General features: G+C 39.2%; 1 protein-coding gene across 1 annotated transcript in view; it reads left to right on the top strand.

The window, feature by feature from the left end:
* Positions 1 to 22,992, top strand: part of VPS41 (VPS41 subunit of HOPS complex) — a 192,973-nt gene that overhangs the window by 26,208 nt on the left and 143,773 nt on the right. The window contains exon 3 of the mRNA XM_005888154.3: positions 15,548 to 15,655. Within this exon, the coding sequence (XP_005888216.1) occupies positions 15,548 to 15,655 (108 nt within the window). The remainder of the gene's footprint in view (positions 1 to 15,547; positions 15,656 to 22,992) is intronic.

Below are 22,992 nucleotides of genomic sequence, written 5' to 3'. Positions count from 1 at the left end.
ACAACCATTTTTAAATATAGTGATTTACAGACATCCATGTTGTCATATTTCTTTACTTTAGAAAATGACTTTCTTCTCCAAAGACCTCAGTGGAGTAAATAAATCTCTCGAAATAGTATCAGAAGGTTGGGAGTGAGGAAACCCTGTATAAAGCTTAAAATTTTAGTCTGTTGTCATCATTTCCATCAGTGGTTGGGCATTTTTGAGATATTTGACCTGGGATGAGTTACTTTTGATCTTTATAAGCATTCAGGAGTGACTGTTGGCTTAATAAGGAGGGGACTGTAGCATTCCCTTTTACTTTCCTAATAACAGGATTCACATTTAGATATGACTGAAAATATGTTCGAAATGATGTGACCAACTCAACAGTAATCAGATCAGATCAGATCAGATCAGTCACTCAGTCGTGTCCGACTCTTTGCGACCCCAAGAATCACAGCACGCCAGGCCTCCCTGTCCCTCACCAACTCCCGGAGTTCACTCAGACTCACGTCCATCGAGTCGGTGATGCCATCCAGCCATCTCATCCTCTGTCGTCCCCTTCTCCTCCTGCCCCCAATCCCTCCCGGCATCAGAGTCCTTTCCAATGAGTCAACTCTTCGCATGAGGTGGCCAAAGTACTGGAGTTTCAGCTTTAGCATCATTCCTCCCAAAGAAATCCCAGGGCTGATCTCCTTCAGAATGGACTGGTTGGATCTCCTTGCAGTCCAAGGGACTCTCAAGAGTCTTCTCCAACACCACAGTTCAAAAGCATCAATTCTTCGGTGCTCAGCCTTCTTCACAGTCCAACTCTCACATCCATACATGACCACAGGAAAAACCGTAGCCTTGACTAGACGAACCTTTGTTGGCAAAGTAATGTCTCTGCTTTTGAATATGCTATCTAGGTTGGTCATAACTTTCCTTCCAAGGAGGAAGCGTCTTTTAATTTCATGGCTGCAGTCACCATCTGTAGTGATTTTGGAGCCCCCCAAAATAAAGTCTGACACTGTTTCCAGTGTTTCCCCATCTATTTCCCATGAAGTGGTGGGACCGGATGCCATGATCTTCGTTTTCTGAATGTTGAGCTTTAAGCCAACTTTTTCACTCTCCACTTTCACGTTCATCAAGAGGCTTTTGAGTTCCTCTTCACTTTCTGCCATAAGGGTGGTGTCATCTGCATATCTGAGGTTACATCTTCATTTTTTGTAAATAGTGTAAAGCAAAGAGGTAAATTAGAAATGTTATGTTTATTCAATTTTATGTCTGGAAATAAACTCAAAAGGGAGGATATGAATTATACAGTTTAAATTTGGAAACTGTAATACAAATAATAACGTTTTTAGTAACTGGTATTCACTGGATACATACCTGATACTGTGCTTTAACTCCGTACACAAAAATGAGCTCAAAATGGGTTAAAGACCTATATGTGAGACCAGACACTATAAAACTCCTAAAGCAAAACATAGGCAGAACACTCTCTGACATAAATCTCTGCAAAATTTTTTCAACCCATCTCCCTGAATAATTGAAACAAAAACAAAAATAAACAAATGGGACCTACTTAAAAGCTTTTGCACAGCAAAGGAAACAATAAACAAATGAAAAGACAGCCCACAGATTGGGAGAAAACACTTGCAAATGATGTGATTGATAAGGGATTAGTGTTCAAAATTTATAAACAGTTTCTGACTGGTAACAGTATCAAAACAAACAACCCACTCAAAAAATGGGCAGAAGACCTGAATAGACATCTCTTCAAAGAGGACATGCAGATGGCCAATAGGTACATGAAAAGATGTTCAGCACTGCTAGATATCAGAGAAATGCAAATCAAAACTACAATGAGATATAACCTCATGCCTGTCAGAATGACTGTCGTCAAAAATTCCACAAACAACAAATGCTGGAGAAGGGACTCTGTTGGTGGGAATATAAATTGGTACAGCCACTATGGAGAACAGTATGGAGGTTCCTGGAGAAGGCAATGGCACCCCACTCCAGTACTCTTGCCTGGAAAATCCCATGGACAGAGGAGCCTGGTAGGCTGTAGTCCATGGGGTCGCTAAGAGTCGGCACGACTGAGCAGCTTCACTTTCACTTTTCACTTTCATGCATTGGAGAAGGAAATGGCAACCCACTCCAGTGTTCTTGCCTGGAGAATCCCAGGGACGGCAGAGCCTGGTGGGCTGCCGTCTATGGGGTTGCAGAGTCGGACGCGATTGAAGCGACTTAGAAGCAGCAGCAGCAACATGGAGGTTCCTTAAAAAACTAAAAATAGAGCTACCATATGACACTGCAATCCCATCCCTGGACATATACCTAGAGAAAAACATGATTCAAAAAGATACATGCACCACAGTGTTCACTGCAGCACTACTTACAATAGCCAAGATATGGAAAGAACCTGAATCTCCATCAACAAAGAAATGGTTAAAGAAGATGTGGTGTATATATATGTGTGTGTGTGTGTGTGTGTGTGTGTGTATAAAATGGAAGTTTACTCAGCCATTAAAAAAGAATGAAATAATGCCATTTGCAGCAACATGGATGAACCTAGAGAGCGTTACATTGCCTAAAGTCAGACAGAGGAGGAGAAATATGTGACATTCTTTAAATGTGGAAAGAAATGATACAAATGTGGAATCTAAAAGAAATGATACAAATGAAGTTACAAAAAAGAAAGAGACAGACTTAGAAAACAAAATAATGGTTGTCAGGGGGAAGGGGTAGTTAGGGACTTTGGCAAGGTCATGTACACACTGCTGTATTTAAAATTGATAACCAACAAGGATCTATTGTATAGCACATAGAGCTCTGCTCAGTGGTATGTGCCAGCCTGGATGGGAGGGGGATTTGGGGAAGAATGGAGACATGTATATGTGTGACTGAGTCCCTTCACCATTCATCTGCAACTGCCACTACATTGTTAATCAACTATACCCTAATACAAAATAAAAAGTTTAAAGTTAAAAAAAAAAAGACATGTTTGTTCAGTTTTATATCTGGAAATAAACTCAAAAGAGAGGATATGAATTATATAGTTTAAATTTGGGGGCTGTACTACAAATATTGGTAATATAACTGACATTCACTGGATACATACCTGATACTGTACTTTGCATACATTTAATACGTTTGATTCTTACAGCAATTCTATAAGGTACATATTCTCCTCCTGTCATGAAAGATGAAGTAACTGAGGTTTTAACTAAGTTGCCCAGTACTCTAGGACTGTGCATGGTGGATTTGGCATAAGAAAACTGTATTTTGACTTATTTTGTGATTGGTCACTTGATTATGAAGTCCAGTAGGTTTTTAAATGATTTCTTTCCTTTCTTCCCCTGTCCTTTGTTAAAAAGTAACATTAGTGATGTATGGATGTGAGAGTTGGACTGTAAAGAAAGCTGAGTGCCAAAGAATTGATGCTTCTGAACTGTGTGTTGGAGAAGACTGTTGAGAGTCCCTTGGACTGCAAGGAGATCCAACCAGTCCATCCTAAAGGAGATCAGTCTGGGGTGTCCAATGGAAGGACTGATATTGAAGCTGCAACTCCAATACTTTGGTCACCTGATGTGAAGAGCTGACTCATTGGAAAAGACCCTGATGCTGGGAAAGATTGAAGGCAGGAGGAGAAGGGGACGACAGAGGATGAGATGGCTGGATGGCATCACCGACTCAATGGACATGAGTTTGGGTGGACTCCAGGAGTTGGTGATGGACAGGGAGGTCTGGTGTGCTGCGGTTCATGGGGTCTCAAAGAGTCAGACATGACTGAGCGACTGAACTGAAACTGAACTGAACATTAGTGAACTTTACCAAGATTTTTTTTTTCCCCTTGGCTGCACTACAGAGCATGTGGGATCTTAGCTTCCTGATCAGGGATTGAACCCATACCCCCTGCATTGGAAATGCAGGATCTTACTAACTGGACCTCCAGGGAAATCTCTACCAAGATTTTTTTGATCATCCTTCTTTTTCATCTCTTACATCTCCTAGATTTTTTGCTTTCTATTTGAATACCTCCTTGAAAAATATGTGTCATAGTGGGAGTTTGTGCCATGAGTCTTCTGAGCCTTTGTAAAGTGCCCTTGAGGCATATCTACAGGCCAGGCCAGCTCTCTCTGTCTTGGCAAGACAGGGTTCTCTAAAGAAACAGAACCAATGGGCTATGTTTAGGACCAACAGGAACTGGGGAGGGTATGGGAGAAAAGAGGGAGAAATTTGAGAGAATTCAGGAGGATCTGAGAGAGACCAATAGGATCAGAAAGAGAGAGAGAAAAAGATTTATTGTAAGGAACTGACATGTGTGATTATGGATCTGGCAAGTCCCAAGACCTTCAGGGTGAGTCAGCAAGTGGGACACTCAGAAAGAGCCAATGTTTCAGTTCAGATCCTAAGACAAGAAAAAAGTCACTCACTTGGAAGGCAATTAGGAAGAATGTTTTTACTCAGTGGGAGGGTTTATTTATGCCTTCAACTGATTTGGTGAGGCCCACCCACCACCAAGTTTTCTATTAATATATATAGAGTTTGCTTTAAGAAAAAACATTGGAGTATAATTGCTTTACAATGTTGTGTTGGTTTCTGCTGTGCAGCAAAGTGAATCAGCCACACATATACATATATCCTTTTTCTTTAATTTCCTTCCCGTTTAGGTTACCACAGAGCATTGAATTGAGTTCCCTGGGTAGGTACATTAGGGTCTCATTAGTTATCTATTTTACGTGGAGAAGTGTGTGTATTAATATGTCCACCCCAGTCTCCCGAGCCATCCCACTTCCGTCTCCCCCTTGGTATCAATATGTTTGTTCTCTATGTCTGTGTCTCTATTTCTGTTTTGCAAATAAGTTCATCTATACCATTTTTCTAGGTTGCACATATTTCCACTAATACACAGTATTTTTCTCTTTTTGACTTCACTCTGTATGACATTCTCTAGGTCCATCCAAATCTGTGTAAATGGTACAATTTTGTTCCTTTTTTAGGGCCAAGTAATAGTCCATTGTGTATATGTACCATATCCTCTCTATCCATTCCTCAGTTGATGGACATTTAGGTTGCTTCCATGGCTGGCTATTGTAAACAGTGCTGAAGTGAACATTGGGGTGTGTGTATCTTTCTGAATTATGGTTTTCTCCAGATGTATGGACAGCTATGAGTTTGCTGGATCATATGATAGTTCTATACTTAGTATTTTAAGGAACCTTCATACTTTTCTCCATAGCGGTTGTATCAGTTTACATTCCCACCAACAGTGTAGCCGAGTTCCCTTTTCTCCATACATTTATTGTCTGTAGAATTTTTGATGATAGCCATTCTCATGGGTATGAGGTGGTACCTTATTGTAGTCTTCATTTGCATTTTTCTCTAATAATTAGCCATGCTGAACATCTTTTCATGTGTTTGTTGGCCACCTGTATGTCTTCTTTAGGTTACGTCTATTTTTTAATTGGGTTGTTTCCTTTTTTATATTGAGCTGCACGAGCTTTTTGTATTTTATGGAAATTAATCCCCTGTCATTTGCTTCATTTGTAAATATTTCTCCCATTTTGAAGGTTATCTGTTTTGTTTATGGTTTCCTTTGCTGTGCAAAAGCTTTAAAGTTTCATTAGGTCCCTTTTGTTTATTTTTGTTTTTATTTTCATAGGGTTTGCTTTATGATATTCTGCTTTAAATTTTTACATTTACATCCATGCCTCAGATAACTGAACTATTTTCTTTTTTTTCCTTTTTTTTCCCTTCAAAACTTTTCTTCAAGAGTTTTGATATTACAGTTATGCTTCCCTGCTGGCTTAGCAATAAAGAATCCACCTGCAGTGCAGGAGAGGTGGGTTTGATCCCTGAGTCGGGAAGATCCCCTGGAGGAGGAAATGGCAACCCACTTTAGTATTCTTAACTGGGAGATCCCATGGACAGAGTTACCTGGTGGGCTACAGACCACAGAGTCTCAGAGTCAGACATGACTTAGTGACTAAGCATGCACACGCAGACTTTGGACTTATTAATTATTCAGTTTTCTGTTTTTTTAATGCATCTTTGCTTTTACCTTTATTTGTGTTCTCTGGTTGCCTGAAATTCTCACCTCCCTGCTACCAGTGTTTTTTCGGTCCTGTAGTGCTTAAAGCTGGGACTCTCAAACCGCCAGGAATGCGCTGTTCAGGTGTCAGCGTCTTACAGTCTCTGCCTGTAGGAGGGTGGTGGAAATCGATGGTAGCCAGGGTTGAAGGTGCAGATGTGGAGAAACAGTGGGCAAAAACTGCAGTCACAGTCTAGAAAAAAACAGCCCCTAATGGGGGAGGCAGGTATCTGCTCTGTCGAGTGGGATAGGCTCTGAGTCACGAGCATGAAGCTTTGGTGGTTGTTCAGTCGCTCAGTCATGTCCAACTTTTTATGACCCCACGGACTGCAGCATGTCAGGCTTCCCTGTCCTTCACTATCTCCCTGAGTTGGCTCAAACTCATGTCCACTGAGCTTTGGTGGGAGAGCCTAAAGCATCTTTGTGCATTTTGTTCAGGTTAAGTTTTCATGAAAACAAGCCAAGATGTGTCATTAGTTCAAATTCATACTCACCATATATATCAGCTTTTCCTTAATTTTGGTAATGGCTTATCTTAATTTTTTATTGCTATTTGGGGAGTTTATCTGTATCTGTTTCTTCATGGAAATTTTTGAAAAGCTGTCAGGCTTGTGTGGGAGTAGCTAGCCAGGTGTTTCTTTGCACCTGGGATAAGGAAAGATGCTTGAGAGGTATTTAATCTCCTTGCCAACAAACATAATCTCAAAACTTGTGGCACTTTTTAATGTAACAGTAAACCTGTAAATTATAAATCAATGTTAAGTTTTTCATGAAAACTGAATTTGTGGGACCTCTGTGGCTGCTGCTCCTATTTGCTACTGTTTCCCTCTCTTTGGTACCTTCCCCTGCCTACCCCCTCCCCCAGCTGTGTTTGTAAATATTTTACATAATATTGTACATAATTTAGGTAATCTCTCCTATTCCCTGCTGTGGTACGATTTGGATTTTCTTGTGTGGAAATTTAAATGAGAATGTCTCTGAAAAGCTTCTCACTAAACTCTGTCTGCTGTTACGATGTACTTGTGTTTTCACTGGTCTTTGTTAGGTACCCACAGTTTTGTTAGGTGAAGTTCAGAACAACGAATAGGCCTAAACCCTGCTTCTAAGGATCTTGTGATCACCAAGGGATATCGGGAAGGAAGAAAAAGAGGGTTATGTTGGATTTAGTGGCGGAAATTGTCCACCTGAATGGCATATCTTGAAGATTGGTCAGGTTATTCCATATGGCTGGAAGGAAATGAAAAGCTTATTTGCTTTTCTCATTCCCCAGCCCCCCCACTCTCTATATTCTTATCGCTTTCCCAATATAAAATAAATGATGGGAGTCGATCCTGTTTATGGTATGTGGCTTAGGGCATGGAAACCTTCACCTTATTTTTTTTTTTCTCCTTGAATTGAACATGAAATTCTGATACTACAGGGCAAAGGAGAGACCAGGGTTTATGAAGACTGCATATCTTGTGAATCTTAAGTAGACCTCTTCAATTATTAGAGGCTCAACTTTTTCTCACTTCCGTAGGCAAAGTATTGACAGGGGAAGGAGAGTGGTTTTGAGAGAGAAGTCTTAGTTTAGTAGATGTAAAGTTTTTGAAAGAATGTTGAATAATGGCTTGAAAATGTATCAAATACAGTAATTCTATAATGAAATAATTATTTATTTTAGAAAATTTAAAAAAATTGGCAGTAGCCATGGTAATTTTTTTTTTTTTTTTAACTTTTTGGCTGCCCGATGCAGTATGCTGGATCTTAGTTCCCCAACCAGAGATCGAACTCACACTCCTTGCATTGAACGTGCAGAGTCTTAACCACTGGACTGCCAGGGAAGTCCCATCTCAGTAGTGATTTTTAATTGCTGCCTTCTGTAATGGTCACAGCAACGCTGCGATGGAAGTCCTGTTATCACTCCCAGTCTGTATGTGAAGAAAAAGCTTAGGAGGATGACCATGATGTTTGTTTTTCTCATCTACCTCCCACGTGTGTATATGCATTTCTTTAGTAACATTTGGATCGTGCAAAGCAGGTTTTTATGACCTACTTATTCACCTAGTAAGACATTTTGAGAACCTTCCCCTTTGTTATCAAATCGTCTTTGAAAACAGATTTTAAGGTCGGTGTAATATTTAATCTTGTGAAATTTGTTTAACCTGGGGTTTCTTGACCTTGGCACTATTGGCATTTGGGGAGGGAAAATTTTTTGTTTTGGAAAATTGTCTCATCCATTATATAATGTTTAGCTTCGTCCCTGCCCTCTACCCACTAGATATCAATAGCATCTTCTCCGCCAACTCAGTTGTGACAACAAAAATGTCCGCAGACATTGCCAAGTGAGTGAACTGGGGGAACAACATTACCTCCGGTTGAGAACCACTTATTTAACCATATGTATTTTAAGCTTTTAAATATAGTATATACCTATGAGTAGGCTCATTGAAATTTTCTATCTATATGAAAAAGTAGACCTATATCATCTAGAATACATTTATGAGCTCCTAATTTTAGCTACTTGTTTTTGATTAATGTTTTCAGTAATAGCAGTATTGCTTGAAAGTAAAAAACTTTAACAGCATTATTTGCATTCATATAAGAGTGTAATTGCTTGTCTGTCACCAGTCTGATGGAAAGGCATCGTGGGAGCTTTGACCACAGTTGTTTTATTGTAGATGAATTCCATTATCTCCATGTCACTTTCTTAAAAAGTTTGGTCATTGAGGCAGCTGTAATACCTTGTGTTATAAATGGAAACTAGAAGTTACTCTCTTGGCTTGTTTATGTAGTTTTCTTGATATGTTTTGACATTTTAGAAGGATATATGAAACCAGCTTTCCTACCAGACAGTCATCTTTTTGTGTAAATAAAATCGTCCTTTTGTAATGGCGCTATAACCTATAATAGTTAATAGTTGCACTTGCCCTTTTAAGGAGGTGGCATTCATTTGGGAAGGGCACAAATACAAAATCAATAAAAGTCCTTATTTCTTGATAAGTTTTGAATCTTAGTTATTCTTTTTTTGTACAGTTTTTCTCATCATAAATCTCTTTTTTGTAGAAAAGTTTAAGACGATATGACATAGGTGGAGATGTTCTTTATTGGTGACATTACAGTTTCAAATAAATGTATATGCATGATAACATATATATTTCTTGACTCTATATTAACTGTTGGTAAAAAGTTGATACAACTCCTGTTGTAGTGCAGAGTTCTATTTCTTAAAAATTTGTTAGTTGTATTTTTTGAGACCTCAAATTATGTGTTTTGATTGACTTACAGTATAATTTCAATTATGGTGATTATAATTCTCGAGAAAATGTTCTAGAGGAGGAAAGCCTTTATACCTTCAGACCAATAGCTGATGATTGATTTGCTTTTTATTAACACTTGGTTTTTTCCTGTGGAAGTTCAAGCTGCTCTTTTTTTTAGACAATGAGAATTTTGTTTTGTTTTTGAGGATGTTAGTGTTCCCTATTTTATCTAGCTTTAAAACATTGGATATTTATTAAAAGGAATTTGCCCCTGGTCAGATGTAGTCGATGACAAGAGATCAACGCACCCATTCATCTTATTAAAAATCCTAGAGGTTCAGCTGAGGTCTTTCTCATTGGTGAGTCTAGCTGAGATGAAGGGATCTCCATAGAGTGAGATTATAAATTGTCTAGGAGCACTCCACTGGTGATATTTGTCACTGGCTTAACTTGGATTTTGTAAACATAACATCTCACCCTTCTTGTATATCTACTATTGTTTTGTGGGAAAAGGAAAAAAAATAAAAACCGGAACAAGACAAAACTGTATTTTATCAAAAAACTGATAACCAGAAATAAAATTTTGAGTTCTAGATTCATAAAAGCTGTAGAAAATATAATGATCTTTCTGATAACCGCTGAATTCATATGACACATTTTTTTTTTTTAAGTAAAATTCGGGTCTTCATTTAGACTGTCACATTGTACATAAAATATACTGATGTGTGAAAGATGTGGTTAGTGTTAAAGCAGGATGAAAAATTGGTTATAAATGCCAGTTTTTTCTTGTACAGAAAATTTAAATTATCAGATGAAAAGTATGATATTCTTGTTGGTTATATAATTCTAAGTTAGGTGATGGGATTTTCTCTATGTACATTGACTCTGTGGTGTTAGTAACAAACTGTTAAATAGTTTTTGAGACAGAAATCTGTAATTACCTTAGTCTGTTGTCCCAAAAGCGACTTTTTCACTTTCAGTTCAAAACTCAGTAAAAATGACCATGATAAGAAATTTATTTTCAGATGTTTTAGAATCCTACAGGATGATCTAAAGGACTTGTCTTTAATTAAAAGTGTTATCCACTTAGTGAAAGTCCATGTTATTTGAGAATTGATTCTTTTTAAAGAAAAGCTTCAGATTTTCTTGTGTGAGTAAATGTCACTCTGTTCATACCTTCACTTAACTGCAAGTCAGGACTTGTACTGTGCCTCTGGGTTGTCATAGAAACGCAGTTAACTGTCATCTCAACTCAGACTATTGATGGTTTTATTTGTAGGCTTGCAAGATTATTAAAATTTAACAAAAATTATTGATTTGATTTTTATTAACACTGAGTTGTTTTCTGTGGAAGTTCAAATTGCATGAAAGTCTTTTTTTTCTGTTTAATTTTTTTTTTTACAGTGAAACTCTATATTAAATCTACCTGATTTTTAAAATGTTTTTTATTTAAAATGTGATATAAAGTCTGCAGCAGTAGAATAACCTCTGCGAATTGTATTTTTGAATCACTTTCCATTTTCTTTGTTTACAGCAGGCAGAAAACACCTTAAAAAATTCACCTTTAGCCTGCTTTTAACTTAACATAAAAGATACCTGTCAGAAAAGCGTGAAATGCTACATCAAGTGCCTAATATTGGAGTTTTCATTTTATTTATGGTTTTTGAAGCCTAGCACGAATGCTTCAGTGAGCTGTGCTGTGAAAGTATTTATTTTTGTATACTTATGTGAGAGAAATTATTTAGTTTCCACTTATGAATAAGACAGGCAAACCTTATTTACAGTAACGTTATCTAATGGTCCGTGGTTGAGTGCTTTTATGCAAAATAGTCCAGAGGCTAGAATTAACTTTTCACATTGGATGCACATTTGATGTCCAGACTTGAACAACATGTGGCATCTTATTATAAAGACTAACATTCAGGATTCAATTTGTATTTAACACATTTACTTCAGAATGCACACATCATGCCTTGGCTACATTTAGTGTTAACTTTGTAATGATTTCTCTTTCTCGCTTGTATTAGATATATAAGTAGAAGTGTTTATTAGTTGCTTTTTGTAATTTTCCTATTTCTAGATTTTTTTTAAGACTGGGTTAATTAGCTATTTGATATTTTAACAACAGATCCTATTTGGACATGCAACAACTCATTGGGTTGAGGTGATTATTGTTAGTTCGTTTTTAAAGAAAGGTAGGGCTTTTAAGGAACCATGCACATACTACTTCCTTCTGTGGCTTTTAGTTCTTGGAGTTATTCTTAAAAAGTTAGTAGGTAGACCATCTCTGGTTTTACCACCCTTTTACTAAATAAACAACTAGTAGTTTGTGTATACTTGGAGAAGAAAATTTAAGACAGTTCATCAGTAGACATGGAATATTGATTTTTTTATTAAACTAGGTTTATTGCTCTTAAAATTTTATTACTCCTCTTGTAGCTAGTCTGCATGATGCCCCCCGGTGATTCTCACCTCTTATTATTCCTGCCTTCGTGTCCTCCCCTCCCATTGAATCATGGCTGGTCTGTATGATCAACATACAGAAATACTGTGGCAGCGACAGCATGTGACCTCTGAAGCTAGGTCGTATATAACCTTAGGGCTTCCACTGTGCATTCTCTTGCACCACTCACTGTGGGGGAAGTCTCCTTTGCCATATCCTAAGGACATTGATGCAGCCCTTTGGAGAAGTCCAGAAGAACAGCGACTGAAGCCTCTTGTCAACACCCAGCGCCAACTTGCCACCCATTTGAGTGAGCCATCTGGGAAATCATTACTCTAACCCCAGTCAGGTCTTCAGATGCCCAGCTCACACCTTGCCTTCAACCCCAGAAGAGATCTTGAATCTCAGGCACCCAGTGAAGCCACTTGTATATTGTTTACCCACCGGAACTCCATTAAATAGCACAGATTTACTGTTGTTTTAGGGCTTCCCAAGTGGTTCAGTGGTAAAGAACCTGCCAGTGCAGGAGACAGAGGTTTGATCCCTGGGTCAGGAAGATCCCCTGGAGAAGGAAATGGTAACCCACTCTAGTATTCTTGCCTAGGAAAGCCCACAGACAGAGGAGCCTGGCAGACCTATAGTCTATGGGGTCACAAAAGAGTCAGACCATGACTTAGTGACTAAACAGCAGTATTGTTGTATTAAGTCAGTAAATGTTGGAATAATATCCATCTATCTGTAACTAATGTACCTGCTAAATAAAGACATCTGACACGTTTCCTGTTGATCACAGTTGTAGTTTTTTGTAGGCATAAAAATCTTGGAGGTGTCTATTGTGATTTGTAGTATAATTTTCCTAGGAGTTTGGGGTAGTATATTAAATGAGGCATTGATGTTAGAGCATTCATAACTGAATTTGAATTTTAGCTTTGCTTTCTATCCACTGTGTATCTTAATGACATTACCTAAAATTTCTGATCATCAGTTTTTACTGAAATATCTGTAAAATGGGATAATGATATTTAACTCACCATAATCTTTTTTTTTTTTTTAAGTCAGGATGAAATGGGATATCTAGTGTTAAGTCTATAGCATAATGGTTGACATATCTCATTCTTTCAGTTTATCTAGAAATGAGCGCCTTTCCATGTGAAGTAGGTCTTTGCCCCAAGGATAAAGATTTCTGTAGGCATCTGAGTTCATAGTCTGTGTGTGATTGTTGATCAGTATTATAGTCTTTAAGAAGTCCAGTACTTAACAGTCTACAAGTCATTTTTCTTTTATGTAATTTTCTTTTTACTGTGATGTGCCTAGATGTGATTTTCTTCATACTTATGTTGCTTCAGTTTGCAAAGTTTCTTGATCTTATGGGTTGATGTCTTATGAGTTTTGGAAAATTCTCAGTTGTTACCTCTGTAAGTAGTCTTCCTATCCCTCCTCCTTCCCATTTTTCTATTTTCCTTATCCTTGTGGGACTATATTGAAAAATGTTAGACCCTTTTCACTGTGTCCGAGAAATCGCACATAATTTTTCTGTATTTTCCGTCCATTTTCCTTCCCTGAGCTTCCCTTTGGATATCTTTTGACCTGTTTTCCATTTTACTAATCCTGTCTTCTGCTTTGCTAATCTTCTGTTGAACTATAATATTGAGTTCTTAATTTCAGTTATATTTTTCAGTTCTAAAACTATCTTTTGATTTTTTTTTTTTACAGATTGAAGTTTTGTGTTGAAATCTTTTTATGTATTTCATTCATCTTTTTAAAAAAACATACTTTATAATAATTAACATAATTACATTAAGGTCCTTTTCTGCTAAATCCAGTATCTAGGTCATCCAGGGGTCTGTGTTTTTGTTTTGTTTAACACAGTTTTTTTCTCCTTGATGTTTAGTCATTTGGTCCTGTCTTGTGGCACACCTGGTAGTTTTTTTTAATTGAATTCTTAGTACTGTAGGTGAAGAATTGTAGAAGCCCAATAGTATTCTTTCTCTAAGGAGCCACCCTTTCCCTTACTGGACAGATAGGTTGGGGTTGTGTACCTTACTCCAGGCAGGGAGTAAACTGAGGCAAAGCTATAGACAGAAGTTTTGGGAAGCTCTTTGTGTTTGTGTCCTGGGGACCAGGAGTCCCAGATGAGAGGCTTTGGTGTTCACCAGGACCTCATCTAATTTTCTTCCTAACATGTCAAGGCAGTGAGTTTGCATTTTTGAGGCAAGCGTTTTTGTCTCCTGCTTTATGTAGTTTTGGAAATTAGCAGTTTTCTTTTGGGGAAAAGTGGCTGTGTAACAAACTCCCTTCTTTGCCTCTCTCTTCCACCCATCAAGCCTCTAGTCCCCATAAGTACCAGAAAGTGAAAGTGTTAGTCACTCGATCTTATCAGACTCTTTACAACCCCATGGACTGCAGCCCGCCAGGCTCTTCTATCCATGGAATTCTGAAGGCAAGAATACTGGAGTGGGATCTTCCTGACCCAGGGCTTGAACCTAGTCTCCTGCATTGCAGGCAGATTCTTTACTATCTGAGCCACCAAGAAAGCCCAGAAGGTTTGCTGTTTTCCACACTTCCAAGCGTGGCCATCTATCCAGGCAGAGTCTCAGCCTCCTGTTGATAAATGTCTCCAGGAAGAAAATGACTATAGAATGCCAGCTGGCCTCTCCGTAGTTTCTCCACCACCTTGGAATCACACTTCTAGTTCACACTCCCTCAGTAGCGCTTTAATTGATGCCTTAGACTGATATTGCTCTATATTTCATTAGCATTCCTAGGTATTCTGGGTGGGACCGTTGATGTACCTCAAACTACCCAAATGTTAGCTGGAAGGTGAGGACCACACAATTATTTTTGAAGGAAATGATGAGTAAACTGTTTTTGTGGACTACTCTTTTGGCCAGTTTTATTCTACCACAGTTATCACTATATGCATATTTCCTTCTCATTGTATATTGATGCAGTAAAATAAATATTTTTCTGAATCATTGTCATAATTTTTATAAGTAATCTTGATTTATTAATTCCTGGCCTTTATAGACAATCTAGATTCCGAACTTTGTAACTCTGAAGATTAAGCATGTCTTATGATGCTATATCAACAGTAAAATTGAACATCTAAAGTTAGTAATAACATGTATAGAAGATTAAGAACATTTTAATGTATAAGTAGGTTTATTCAGATGAGAGTCAACAGTGCATATTGTAACATAAACTAAGTAATAATATCCACTCATGGTTTCTCAGTTACTTAAAATTAATATTAAAATATTTTTATCTGAAGAGTAAGTATATACTTGGCTTTATATAAAATTTCTGATTTTCTTTCATTTTAATTTTTATAATTTTTCTAAGTAAAATGGGATATTCTCAAATCTGACAAAAATGCTTGCAATCTTGAAATACAGAATTCTAGTCTTTTGGAAGTTTATTGTATTCCTGTCTCATTGCTGTGTTTTATGTCCATGAGGGCACATTGACAAGTATTTTGTCTATGCACCTTTTATTGGCTTTTGTCCGAATAGTGGGACAGACAGTTTTGTATTTTTTTGATATGCTGAAGTTGATTACTGTCAACAGAAGGTACATGTAGTCCTCTTTCCAGCTTTCAGATTTATTCTGCCATTGAAGTTGTAGCAGTTGATAGGCCAGTTGGAAAAATGAAACATGAGAATCTTAACCCTTAGCACTGTAGTTGTGGTTGTTGACAGTCATTGAGGGAACCACCTCTGGTTCCACCTTACAGAGTGTGTTTTGAGTCTTTGACTCTTTCAAATATGTCCTTGAGGGCTGCCATCTCTGTTTTCCGTGCAGGAAGAAGAGAGTGAAGAGGAGCCCAAACTGAAGTACGAAAGGCTCTCCAATGGGGTAACTGAAATCCTTCAGAAGGATGCTGCTAGCTGCATGACGGTCCATGACAAGGTACGGTGGCCTGTAGAGGATGCTTCTGTAACTCGTTTCTGTTGTATGTTTGCTGATACTTTGAGGTCTGGTGCTTTGGGTGGTGGTTTTTCACAGTAATTGTGTCTCCCTGCCACTCTTCCTCTCTTCTTTCTCACCAGTGAAAAACTGAAACAACAACCAGAGATATTATATCGATGTATTTGTACACACACACCATCCATGTATCAAATAGTGTATCACCACACTGTAACAAATAGTTGATACACCATAGTGTATCAAATAGAAGAGGATGATGGTTGTGAAAGATCTGTAGCAAGTGATTCTCAGAAACTCTGGTACTTAATTCCTCAGATCTTACATGGTAGAGCAGGAAAATGTTGAGATGAGAAATATTCTGGAGCTCATTGCTTTTGTAAGAGTAGAAGAGATTACATTGGAGGCCTTAGGAATCAATAGAAAGGCCCCAGATGATTTTTTATGTATTATATGAATGAATAAATATATTCCACATCTCAGTCTTCATTATAGAAAAGCCCCCCACCAACTTTTTAAGTCCAGACTAAGTACTATACAGGACCCTTATCCCATTATAGACCAGAACAATCCAGGACATAATTGGAATATTAGAAGCAAGGCATTCTCATCATTGCTCCCTTTTCCCCATGAGCTGTACGAGTGAGCCTTGGTACCTCCACTGAAGGCGGGCACCGGGCTCTGATCCACCTCCTGGTTTATCCCCTTCTTTCTAGCAGTATTGCCTCATCTATCTCCTTGCCTCTACCCAGTTCCCCTTTATTACAGATTTCATTCTCTTGTAAATAGATTCCTGCTTTCAGCATGCCAACAGGACCTGTGTTTTCTGTCTCGTTTTTCCAGAACCCTCTCCTTCAGCCCTTTTCATTTCTCTACCCTTAAGGCCACATTCTGGAGGCTTTATGTCTGTCCCTGGAACTTGAAGATATTTTGGGCAACATTCTTAATCTTTTTATCCTTCAAGCTTTTGTGTTCATCTTCCCACTAACCCTGTTTTGTGACTTGATGGAGCCCTGATCTCTAATCCATTCTTCTTCTTTTCTGTCTCTGTCAAGTGGTCAGCCATTCTAACTTAAGTTTACCAGCAGATTCAATTCTCTAATGGCCCTGCTCTCAAGGACGCACCCCCACCACCCGCCTCAGCCCCACCGCCCCAGCTAAGCTCTCAGCTTAAAGTCAGTGCTTTAAGAACAAGGTCACCCGCCATGTGCTGGTACACCTTGCGTGTGAGGTGTACATGCCACTTAAAGGGCTGGTATTTATTTGTCCATCTTCAGCTCCTTCATCCCCAATCCGCCTTTTCGGCCACCATCCCTTCACTCAGACGATGATGTCATTTCTATTTCTTTAAGAGAATGGAAGCTATCCAGCATGATCAGCCTCAGTTTCTGGCTGTTTGCCCAGCTCATCCTTCCCCTCCCGCTTATGGTCCTTTTTGGCCACATCTGTCATTCACTTCATTTCATCCCTTCTCTCCTAGTGATCCATGCTGAATCATGGAACAGACAACTCTAGCCCCATGTAACCACTGATCTACTTTCTGATTCTGTAAATGAGCCCATTTTTGATATTTCATGCTTTTGTTGTACAGTCACTGAGTCATGTATGACTTTTTGCGACCCCATGGACTGTAGCAAGCCAGGCTCCTCTGTCCTTTACTGTCTCCCAGAGTTTGCTCAAATTCAGGTCCATTGAGTCAGTGATGCTCTCTAACCATCTCATCCTCTGACACCCCCTTTTCCTTTTGTCTTCAGTCTTTCCCAGCATCAGGATCTTTTTCCCAAAGAGTGTGCTCTTCACATCAGATGGCCAAAGTATTGGTGCTTCAGATTCAGCATCCCAGTTCTTCCAGTGAAGGACTTTCAGTAAAGAGTATTCACTATACAGTGAAGAATATTCAGGGTTGATTTCCTTTAGTATTGACTGGTTTGATCTCCTTGTTGTTCAAAAGACTCTGAAGAGTCTTCTTCAGCACCACAGTTCAAAAGCATCAATTCTTGGGAGCTGGTAGCTCAGTCAATAAAGAATCCACCTCTTTAGAATCACCAATAAAGATCCTGTGGAGAAGGAAATGGCAACCTACTCCAGTATTCTTGCCTGGAAAATTCCATGGACAGAGAGCCTGGTGGGCTACAGTCCATTGATTTGCAAGGGTTGGACACGAATTAGTGATTAGGCCACATCCTTCTTTATGGTCCAGCTCTCATATCCATACATGACTACTGGCAAAACCGTAACTTTGATTATACAGACCTTTTTCATCAAAGTGATGTCTGCTTTTTAATATGCTGTCTAGGTTTGTCATAACTTCCCTTCAAAAGAACAAGTGTCTTTTAATTTCATGGCTGCAGTCACCATCTGCAGTTACTTTGGGGCCTAGGAAAGTAAAATACGTCACCGCTTCCACTTTTTCCCCTTCTGTTTGCCATGAAGTGATGGGATTGGATGCTGTGATCTTAGATTTTTGAATGTTGAGTTTTAAGCCTGCTTTTCAATCTGGTCTTTTCACCCTCATCAAGAGGCTCCTTAGTTCCTCTTCACTTTCTGTCATTAGAGTGGTATCATATGCATATCTGAGGTTACTGATATTTCTCCCAGCAATCTTGATTGCAGCTTGTGATTCTTCAGCCCGGCATTTTGCATGGTGTACCTTGCATATGAGTTAAATAAGCAGGGTGACAATATAGAACCTTGACATACTCCTTTCTGAGTTTGAACCAGTCCATTGTTCCATGTCCATTCTAACTGTTGCTTCTTGATCCACATACAGGTTTCTCAGGCAGGTGTGATGGTCTGGTATTCCCATCTCTTGAAGAATTTTCCACAATTTGTTGTGATCCACACAAAGGCTGGGGGGCTCATCTTCCATTGCCATATCTTTTTGCTTTTTCATGCTGTTCATGGGGTTCTTGCAGCAAGAATACTGGGGTGGGTTGTGATTTCCTCTTCCAGTGGAGCACGCTCTGTCAGAACTCTTCCCTATGACCCATCCATCTTCTGTGGCCCTGCATAGTGTGGTTCATAGCTTCATTAAGTTACTCAAGTCCCTTCACCATGATAAGGCTGTGATTGATGAACTGGGGATCAGTTCAGCTGAGTTCAGTCGCTCTTTCGTGTCTGATTCTTTGCGACCTCATGGACTGCAGCACACCAGGCTTCCCTGTCCATCAGAGCTCCCAGAGCTTGGTCAAACTCACCTTCATCGAGTCAGTGACACTATCCAACCATCTCATCCTCTGTCGTCCCCTTCTCCTGCCTTCAGTCTTGCTCAGCATCAGGGTCTTTTCCAATGAGTCAGCTCTTCACGTCAGGGGGCCAAAGTATTGGAGCTTCAGCTTCAACATCAGTCCTTCCAGTGAATATTCAGGACTGATTGCCTTTAGGATTGACTGGTTGGATATCCTTTCAGTCCAAGGGACCCACAAGATTCTTCTCCAACACCACAGTTCAAAAGCATCAATTCTTTGGCGCTCAGCTTTCTTTATGGTCGAACTCTCACATCCGTACATGACTACTGGAAAAGCCATAGCTTTGACTAGATGGACCTTTGTCAGCAAAGTAATGTCTCTGCTTTTTAATACACTGTTGAGGTTTGTCATAGCTTTTCTTCCAGGAAGCCAGCGCCTTTTAATTTAATGGCTACAGTTACCATCTGCAGTGATTTTGGAGCCTAAGAAAATAAAGTCTGTCACTGTTTCCATTGTTTCCCCATCTATTTGCCATGGACTGATGAGACAATATGCCATGATCTTCATATTTTGAATGCTGAGTTTCAAGACAGCTTTTTCACTCTCCTCTTTCACTTTCATCAAGAGACCCTTTAGTTCCTCTTCACTTTCTGCTATTAGGGTGGTATCATCTGCATATCTTAGCTTATTGATATTTCTCCCTGCAGTCTTGATTTCATCTTGTGCTTCATCCAGCCCAGCATTTCTCATGATGTACTCTGCGTATAAGTTAAATAAACAGGGTGACAGTATATAGGCTTGACATACTCCTTTTCCTATTTGGAACCAGTCCGTCATTCCAAGTCTGGATTCTAACTGTTGTTTCTTAGTTCAGTTCAGTTGCTCAGTCATGTCCGACTCTTTTCGACCCCGTGGATTGCAGGACTCCAGGCCTCCGTGTCCGTCACCAATTCCCAGAGTTTACTCAAATTCATGTCCATTGAGTCAGTGATGCCATCCAACCATCTCATCCTCTGTCATCCCCTTCTACTCCTGCCTTCAATCTTTCCCAGCATCAGGGTCTTTTCCAATGAATCAGTTCTTTGCATCAGGTGGCCAAAGTATTGGAGTTTCAGCTTCAACATCAGTCCTTCCAATGAACATTCAGGACTGATCTCCTTTAGGATGGACTGGTTGGATCTCCTTGCAGTCCAAGGGACTCTCAAAGGTCTTTTCCAACACCACAGTTTAAAAGAATCAATTCTTCAGCACTCAGCTTTCTTTATAGTCCAGCTCTCCCATGGCTGGACTGGAAAAACCATAGCTTTGACTAGACAGACCTTTGTTGGCAAATAACGTCTTTGCTTTTTAATATGCTGTCTAGGTTGGTTGTATCTTTCCTTCTAAGAAACAAGTGTCTTTTAATTTCATGGCTGCAGTCACCATCTGCAGTGATTTTGGAGCCCCCCAAAATAAAGTCTGTCACTGTTTCCACTCCCAAGATTTGGTCCATTGGTCACTTGTTTTCTAAATATTTACTTTTCTTGGTTTAATTTCATGATATCTGTGGCCACTTCCCCCCTGACCCTCCCTAGATTAGTGTGCTTGTTTATTTAATGGCCGCTTACACAGCTGTACCTTCGGTTCTATTTTTGCATGTAACTCACCATGTCCATAGTGAACTCATTTTTTTTTTTTTCCTCTTCCTTCCCTTGCGTTTGTTCTTTTAGTTTCTCTGCCCCATTTGGTGGCAGCACCTAAGGCAAAGCTGACTCTCCATTTCCACCCAGTCATTCCCTAAGTCCTGTTGGTTTTCTCACCATCCCTGCCCTTGCTGAGGTCTTCCACTTCTCCTCCCTATACTCGTGTACCTCTTATTCATTATTATTATTATTTTATTTGCTTTTAACTCTTTTGCCACCTAGTTGCCAGAATGCTCTGTGGAAAATATCAGTTCTGCAACTCAGGTCTGGTTTTCCTCATCTGCTAAGGTCTGAGCTCCTTCATGTGGTATTGATGGCCCTCTGAGATCTTGCCTCCTTGTGTAATTGGCCTGAAGTCTGAACACTTTCCTGCCACAAGTGTCATGCTCTGGCAGCAACCACAGGCTCTTCGTACAACATCTCTTCTGCCTGAATTCTAGTCCGAAGTCACCTGCTTGAATCCACGCCCGTCCTGAGCCAAGGAGCTTTTAGTTCAGGCATTCGTCATTTCTCCTCTGAACTAATGAAAGTGCCGTGAATCAATCTGTTTTCCTTCAGATTTGATTTCATCCTAATCCATTTATAACATTTTCTACTGAAATAATCTTCCAGGAATTCAGATGTGATTGTCTATTCCTCCATCCTGGAATTCTGTATTGGCTTCCTCATGTCTTCATGATTTGGACATCCCCGCCTACCCCCCCCCCCAACTTTGCTACCTTTCATCCTTCTATAATTATTCAGAAGCCTTCTATTAACCAACCTTGTCAGTCTCAGTACCTGCCTCCTCCCCTGGATGCTTCTACCATATAAAACTACTTGTAATTTTTTGACTTGGTCTTGCTTTTTCTGTGACCACATGCCTTTGTGCAAATTGTATCCTTGCTGCCGCAAATGGTCTTTACCACAGGCCTTCCCTCTCTGCCTTGGTGTCTGCTGTCTAGCTTCTCCTTCAGAGTTGACCCTTGAACAACATGGGTTTAGACTGGTTCAGGTCCACTTATACACAGATATTTTTTTCCACATAGTAAATACTGAAGTACTACACAGTCCCTGGTTGGTTGAGTCTGAGGTTGTGGAACCCTTGATCTGAAGGAACCCTGGATATCCAGGACCGACTGTAAGTTATATGCGGATTCTCAACTGCAGGAAGGGTTGGTGCCCCGACACCTGCTCCCGTCTACCACTGTCTAAAGACCAACTATCTACTGTTGAAAAAAATCTGTGTATAAGTGGATCCTCCCTGTTCAAACCATATTGTTCAAGAGTCAGTTGTACTTGCATTTTAAGGATGCTCTTTAATTTTAATTAATCAATTTTTTATGTCTGTTATTGAACCTTCATCATTTTAAGTCATACTTGCTTATTGTCTAAGCATATTGTAGGTGTTTTGTGTATGTGTGCTGAATAAACCACAAAATGGATGAAAAGGAAAACAAAGTTCCTCTCCAGAGATCATGTTTCATTGACACCGTACTTAATCCAACTTGCCAAGGAGCCTGACAGTGGGAACTGTAATCAGACTAAGTTTGAGAATATGCACCCTATTTTTTTTTTAATATGGACCATTCTTTAAAGTGTTTATGGAATTTGTTACAGTACTGCTTCTGTTTTATGTTTCGGTTTTTTGACCCCAAGGCATGTGCGATCTTAACTCCCTGACCAGGTGTCAAACCCACACCTCCAGCATTGAAAGGTTCAGTCTTAACTACTGGACCGCTAGGGAAGTCCTGAGTACATGCACTCTTGATCTGAGGCCCATGTCTCTACTTACCAGGTTTCTGATCCAGTTGAGGGTAATTCCTATTCTAGCTCTGCTGTTCATTGACTGTCTCTGGGGAAGTCACATCGACTCTCAGAACTTATTTCCTCATGTGTAATTGTAGGGACTCCCTGCTCTAGTACTCTGAATACCGAGAAACACTAAGCGAAACATAAATATTATTATACAACTGACCACACTTGAAACGTGCTGCTGCTTGTTTGTTTTGTAGTGTCTGAAAGACTGCTTATTTCTTCTATTTGTTTACTTAACAAAAAGTCTAATTATTCAAAGTGAAAGCAGTTATGTTAGTGGATGCTTCAGAAGGATCGGATGCCCAAATGATAGTTTCTGAGTCAGGTTTCTGTGTTTAAATCTGAAAGGAGCTAATTAAGTTTATTCTTTGTCCATGCTGGATTTTAAGTTCTCTTAGGTTAAAAGGAAAAAACATTTTTCAATAGTTACAAAAGTGCAAAGCTTTTCATGTCTGGAAGGAGGATCATATTTAAAAGATTTATATTGTTTGTGATTTGTGGCCATTTATGCATTTTTTTAACCTGTATTTCAAATAGTCAAAATCACTAGCAAATGAAAGTATGACTCATTAATAGCTTTTAAGGTTTAAATTTTTAGAGAACTATACAATTACCATATCAAATTTGATTGTTTTAAGAGCCCATAGTTATTTCT

This window comes from Bos mutus, chromosome 4 (genome assembly GCF_027580195.1).
Source record: "Bos mutus isolate GX-2022 chromosome 4, NWIPB_WYAK_1.1, whole genome shotgun sequence".
In the NCBI taxonomy this organism is placed as follows: Eukaryota; Metazoa; Chordata; class Mammalia; order Artiodactyla; family Bovidae; genus Bos; species Bos mutus.
Note: the sequence above shows the minus strand (reverse complement) of the source record. Positions and strands in the feature narration are given on the sequence as shown.